At 53.1% G+C, this 6634-nt stretch overlaps 1 protein-coding gene across 1 annotated transcript; it reads left to right on the forward strand.

Moving 5' to 3' along the window:
• Window positions 1–5801: 5801 nt before the first annotated feature.
• Window positions 5802–6290, forward strand: LOC134527054 (olfactory receptor 14J1-like; the record flags this gene model as incomplete). The annotated part of the gene is made up of 1 exon (XM_063359398.1): window positions 5802–6290. A coding segment is annotated over one exon (489 nt), but the record flags the coding sequence as incomplete, so codon positions are not given.
• Between the last annotated feature and the right edge of the window lie 344 nt (window positions 6291–6634).

The raw sequence follows: 6634 nt of genomic DNA on the forward strand, positions 1-6634 counted from the left end.
CGCCTTTGCTGCTGGCTCTTGTTTGGCCTGATAAAACTCAAGGAGCCCCTGGGCCATTTCCACAGAGCTGTTGCCCAGCCACGCAAAATGATCCAAAACGGATCAGAGCAGCCCTGCTCTGACATCAGCCTGGTCTCTCAACATCCTTGGATTCATCCTGTCTGGTCCAATGGACTACCAAAGGTTGACCTTACCTATGTAGCCCCTGACTTGATCTGCCTCCACTGCTGGATTTCGCATGGGGTTCTGCCTCTTAAGCACACGGAACTGGGAGACCTTGCTGGTGAAGACGCAGGCCAAGAGTACCTCGTACCTACCTACACCTACTCTCTGCAAATTCAGCCATGACCACACATTATCTTTGTTTATTCTTTAGCTGTTCCTGAAGGAGTAACTGCTCATTGTTGTGCCCTTCAAATCCCTTGCAAGTGTCAACTCTACGGGAGCTTTGGCTTTTCTAAAACCAACCATATTCCTCAATTCCTCCTTTGTTTTCATCGTGGCATCCACCTCTTCATGCTTCCTTTTTTCTATGGGGCTTCCCCATGAGTGTCTGGTTTCCCCCAGCTCTTCTTCTGGTAGCTCTGCTTGTTGTCCTGACAATGGGTATGACCACACTCTGGTACTTGAAAGACGCTGTCCTTGCAGACCACTGTACTGCAGACCCTCTGCTGCCCTTCTGTGCTGCTCACATGGGCTCCCCCCAAAAAAGTCAGAAGACTAGGCCAAAGTCTGCTCCTCTGAGGTCTGTCATCTGCATTCTTCTATTCTCCTCCTCCTTGGGAGGTGAGACCCCACTATTTCATGGTCACAACACCCAAGGCTGGCACTGGTTTTCATATGAAAAAACAACATTTCCATTAGTTGAAAATGTCCATGGTGTTGACATCCTTTGATTCAGGCAGACTGTGATAATCATTGGCATGCCCAAAACTGGACAGAGAAGAGCCTCATGAAGTTCAGCAAAGGGAAAAGCAAGCCCTGGACCCAGGGAGAGATAGTCCCCTGCACCAGTACAGGTTGGGGGCTGAGTGACTGAGAGCTTCTCAACACTTTGGCATAGAAGGACCTTTGTGTTCTGATAGACAAGCAGCTGACCGAGAGCCAGCAGTGTGCCCTTGCAGCAAAGCAGGCCGACAGCCTCCTGGGTGCGTTAGGGAGAGCGGTGCCAGCAGGTCGCGGGAAGCGATCCTTCCTCTCTACTCAACACTGGTGATGCACTTCTGTGGTGGTCAATAATTTACATTTACTTCCTTAACTGTTCCTCAACTTCATTAACTGTTCTGTAACTCCCCATCCTTGTGCCCTTGAAGTCCAGGGGAGCTCTGGCTTTTCTAAAACCTCCCTTATTTCTCAATTCCTCCTTTAATTCTTCATCGACCTCTCATATGCTTCCTTTTCCTATGGAGCTTCCCCATGGGGAGACCCCACTATTTCCCAGGTGAGACCCCACGAGTTCATGGTCATGAAAAACAAGGCTGACACTGGTTGTCACATCCATGTCCAGCTCTTCCTTCTTTCAGAGGAACAGCTGCAGATGGGTGTCACCATTGCAGACCACACTGGCAGCTGTGCTATAAAGAGTTGTGTCCCAAGCTGTGCCTCGACCAAGACCTTCCAGAAACATCCAGGACTGTTTGCATGCTGCTGTGGTCCCCCTCCACTGAAAGCCAGGACAATTAAAGTCTACAAGGGGACTTCAATAGGTTCTTTGTCTCCCACCACAATGTCACCCTTATTAGTCTCTCCTCTGACACTCACCCACAGGGGCTCACCCAACTCATTCATTCCATAGAGGAGCTCCACACATCTCAGCAGATCCTTCACACTGAGGGCAAACCCCTCCTGACCTTCCTGGCCTCCTGATCTCCTGAGCCCACCCATCACAGCAGCCCAGGCATGTGAGCTGTCCCAACACCCCTCAGCTGTTCTTCCCTCCAAGTGGAAGGAAGAGGTTGCACACACAGCTCCAGCTCCTCCTCTCTGTGCCCCAGGCTGAAGGCATCAGGGGCATGGCTGGGCTGCAGCACCTCAGCTGTGGCACATTTGGGCTGAGAGCATAATTGCAGTGGGAAAACCTTCTTCCAAGACCTCAAGACCTCAGTTGTGCAAAGGCTTTGCTTCAGAGCAGAGACATGCTGGAGTGGATGGGAGATAGTTGTGTGAAGAAGAAATGAGGTTCTCTCAAAGAGAACAAACCCTGCTTTCCGACGGGCCAGAGAGAAACAGAGCTCAGCAGTCAGTCTGAGCAGGAGAGGGCTTTGCTGTCTGTTGTGTCTCTGCAGGCCTGAGGGCCTGTGCTGGAGGGGAAGCTGATCTCAGGAAGGAAGAGATGGTGTTGACAATGTCCTTGAGTGTGGAAATCCTGTGATTGAGGTCCACGGTGAAAATCATTGGCCTGATCCATGACTGTATCATCAAGGGGACGGTTAAACTCTGGAGGAGAGAAGAACCAGCAGAGTGTAAGAGTGAAGGAACACGTGTGGAGACCCTGGTGTGATGTGCTTGCTATTCATGCCCTGCCCGGCATCTACCGTAAAGAGAAGGGACAGCCCCTGCGTCACTGCAGTGGTGGGATTCAGTCAGTGGCCCAAAGGCAGCGTCTCTCTCTGAGATGCCCTGGGGGATGCCTGTCCCACAGCTAGTCTGGATGGGGACGGGGCTCCTGTACAGGACCTGTGCTGTCCATGTCAGCTGCGTGCAGTTGTGCTGGAGAGCCCTGGCACCTCCCACAGCACCACAGGCCTGAATGTGTCAATTAAGTAAGATTCAGCTGCCCTGAATAAAGTTAGGCACATAAGACAATTACCACAATGAGAGAGACTTGTCTTTCCCTGTGCCACATGACTCCATTTGGTCAGCTGAATCCCTCCATGGGCTGCCCTGGACATAAGGAAGAGTTACAGGTTCACTTGTCCTATGTGTGGTCGTCTCCTCTCATCGAAGTTGGCCAAAATATTTTCTGACCAGCCTCCAAGAAGATGCCCCCAGACACTGCCCTGTCTCTATGAACTGCTGCATTAGAGCTTGCGGTGACCAGCATGCATCTTGGTCACCTCTGGCACCAAATGTGTCCCCAGGTGTCTGTGTCAGCACATCTGACTCCTGCCCTCCATCTCCATTCCTTAGCAAGGGAGCTGAGACAAGGAGCTCACATACAGGAGCCTATTTGGGGCACATCTGAAGTGAGACAAGAGGAATCCCACCTCCACTGGGTTTGTGGCGTGCTCCTCTTTTAGCCCAGAGGCCTCCAAGCCCAGAATGAGGACCCTCCATTGACTTGGCTGAATCGCTTTTCTCAGAACAGTTAAAGCAGATTCTTCCCCAGCACTGTCTGGGTGTCCTGTTAAAGAATGAAACAAAAAAGGTATTCTTGGACTTCTATCTGTCTAATTGAGAAATGCAACTGCAGGAAAGAAGTGTCTCTGCCCAGCTGAGGGAGGGAACATCAGTGGTGACTTCATCCTGTTTCCCAGCAGGTTCCCCTGGAGCCCCAGGGACACCTGGAGGGAGCCCCGAGGGGGCAGAGAAAGGGCTGCCTTGGGCTGGTCCTCTGCTGCTGAGCTGGGCTGGGCTCCTGGCATGGAGGGAGCTGATGGCAAGCGGGCAGCGCTGCAGAGAGACAGCTCTGCCCAGGAGCAGCTCCTCTGCCAAGCGCAGCAGGGCTGAGGGCACTGCCTGCAGGCACCCGAGAGGAGCCAGGCACAGAGAGGATAAAGGCAGCTGGGAGTGGGAGGAGAGTTCTGAGCTCGTTCTCGGGGAAATCTTCACACCAGTTGACACAGTCAGTCTCTGGCTGTGGGGCAATGCAGGGGGGTCTCCTGGAGGGATGTTCTAGGGCTGGCTGAGAGGAGCTGTCAGGATGGCTCTCCTGGCTTCTCTGGTGTGGAGAAGGAGGCCGTGCTTCCGAGCAGGGATGCCCTGCTGCACCATGGCAGCGACAAGGAAGGAGGGCTGCCTTCTGCGAGGGACTGTGGCAGGGTTTTGAAGACAGGTGGGTGTGCAGGCAGGGGTGCCCAGGGCTGTCCTTGAGAGCAGGGTCCCTGCAGCCCAGGGCTCTGTGTGCCGGGGCAGGGACTCTGCTGCTTGCCAGGGTCAGCTCTCAGCCTGCCCAAGGAGTTCCCCCCCGAGCGTCTGTGGGGAGAAGCTGTGGGGAAAAGGAGAGACTCCCCTCAGGGCAGGGTCCTTTGGCTCTTTTTCGAGTGTGTGCTGTGTGGGTCAGGGCTGCCCACAGCTGCAGATCTCCCCCAGAGCACTGGCAGAGGCAGCATTTACAGAGGAAAGACAAGGCAGGGGCTGCCTGGAAGATGAAGACATTGCAGGGTCTGTGCTCTCAGCTGTCTCCTGAGGGAAAGGAGCTGTCACTGGTCCACTGAGGGATCAGCAGATCTGCCAGAAAGCTCACAAAGTGCCTTCAGCCCCTCCTCTCCCTACACACAGCACCAGCAGCACCTTTGCTTCCAGCATCAGGCTTTCTCTCCTCTCCTCCTGAGGAGCCACAAAGAGGGAGATGGCCCTGGGCAGTGCCCTGCTGCCAGGAGGGGTCTGCAGGGCAGAGCTGAGCCCCCAGCGGGTGGGATGGGCTGTGGGAGCAGGGACAGGGAGGAGACGTGGGCACAGAGCAGCAGCTCCTGGCAGGGGCAGCTCCAGGCAGCAGAGACATGGGCAAGGGCTGGGGGAAACTGCCAACACGCACTGGGGAGGGGGCGTTCACGCATCTCTCTGTTGGTCCTTCACTGGAGACGTCTTCTGGGCATTCTCTGCTGGGCAATGAGCTGACTCTCCCCTCAGAACACCTCGTCTCCGGGACCCCAGACTCTCTGCTTTGCCTGTCCTGCTGGGCTTGCCAGCTGCCCCCAGAAAGGCAGAGCTCTCCTGTGGGATCCTAGGGAGGGCTGAGCCTTTCCCTGGGGGTCGCGCACTGTCCTCGCAGAGTCCTTTGATTGTCTCTGTGAGGGGTTGTGTCTTGCTCTCTCCATCACAGCTCTAACTGTGGTTTGGGAAAGAGAAGAATTTGTATATTTGTCCGTTCAAACAGTGCTCCGCTGTTCCCATATGAGCTCAGTTATTTGTTTGGGTTTGTTTTTTAAGAGGAATTTGTGTGTGAAGTCATCTTCAAGGCAGCACAAGCAGAGGCACGGGGCAGATGGAGAAAAGACTGATGGACACTGCAGCTCTCCTGGCTTTGCACTAAACCACAGAGATTAGAGCCCTGTGTCCGGTCCTGTCTTAAGACTCCACATTTTCCACATTTTCAGTCATAAAAATGAGGATTTCTTCCCCTAAAAAAAACAGTTACCAGACGTGATGGTAGAAAATCAAAAACACGCAGAAAAGGAGACTGTCTTTGCTATAAGGCGTCTGTCCTAATTTTTTTTCTGTTGTTTTCCTCCTTTAGACAAGGCCCACATGCTAAGAAACAGCAAATGTCCAACAGCAGCTCCATCACCCAGTTCCTCCTCCTGGCGTTCGCAGACACACGGGAGCTGCAGCTCTTGCACTTCGGGCTCTTCCTGGGCATCTACCTGGCTGCCCTCCTGGCCAACGGCCTCATCATCACCGCCATCGCCTGTGACCACCGCCTCCACACCCCCATGTACTTCTTCCTCCTCAACCTCTCCCTCCTCGACCTGGGCTCAATCTCTACTACTCTTCCCAAATCCATGGCCAGTTCCCTGTGGGACACCAGGGCCATCTCCTACTGGGGATGTGTTGCACAAGTCTTTTTTTTCTTTTTCTGTGCTGCAGCAGAGTTTTATCTTCTCACCGTCATGTCCTATGACCGCTACGTTGCCATCTGCAAACCCCTGCACTACGGGACCCTCCTGGGCAGCAGAGCTTGTGTCCACATGGCAGCAGCTGCCTGGGGCAGTGGGTTTCTCCATGCTCTGCTGCAAACGGCCAATACATTTTCCCTGCCCCTCTGCCAGGGCAATGCCCTGGACCAGTTCTTCTGTGAAATCCCCCAGATCCTCAAGCTCACCTGCTCACACTCAGACTACCTCAGGGAAGTTGGGCTTCTTGTATTAGGTTGTTTTTTAACTCTTGTGTGTTTTGTGTTCATCGTGCTGTCCTATGTGCAGATCTTCAGGGCCGTGCTGAGGATCCCCTCTGAGCAGGGACGGCACAAAGCCTTTTCCACGTGCCTCCCTCACCTGGCCGTGGTCTCCCTGCTTGTCAGCACTGCCATGTTTGCCTATCTCAAGCCCCCCTCCATCTCCTCACCATCTCTGGATCTGGTGGTGGCAGTTCTGTACTCGGTGGTGCCTCCAGCCGTGAACCCCCTCATCTACAGCATGAGGAACCAGGAGCTCAAGGATGCCCTCTGGAAATTGATGAACAGATGATTTTCTGGCTTCTGAAAATCACTCATAATGTAATTTGTTGCAGGCCAAGCCCATTATCTGTAGTTTTTGTTAGGTTTGGGTTTGGGTTGGCGTTTTTTTGTTAGTTTTTTTTTTCCCCATTCTATAATGCTGTCTACAAAGAATGTTGTTATTTTTGCTGGTTTTAATTATGCATCTATCCAAATTTATGAGACCCACAGGCTGCATAAAATTAGGTTCTGTTCTCTCTTCTTTGTCCTCTTAAAGTATATTTAGAACCTTCTAATGACTTTTTTGCTCAAAATCTT

Source organism: Chroicocephalus ridibundus, chromosome 25 (genome assembly GCF_963924245.1).
Source record: "Chroicocephalus ridibundus chromosome 25, bChrRid1.1, whole genome shotgun sequence".
In the NCBI taxonomy this organism is placed as follows: Eukaryota; Metazoa; Chordata; class Aves; order Charadriiformes; family Laridae; genus Chroicocephalus; species Chroicocephalus ridibundus.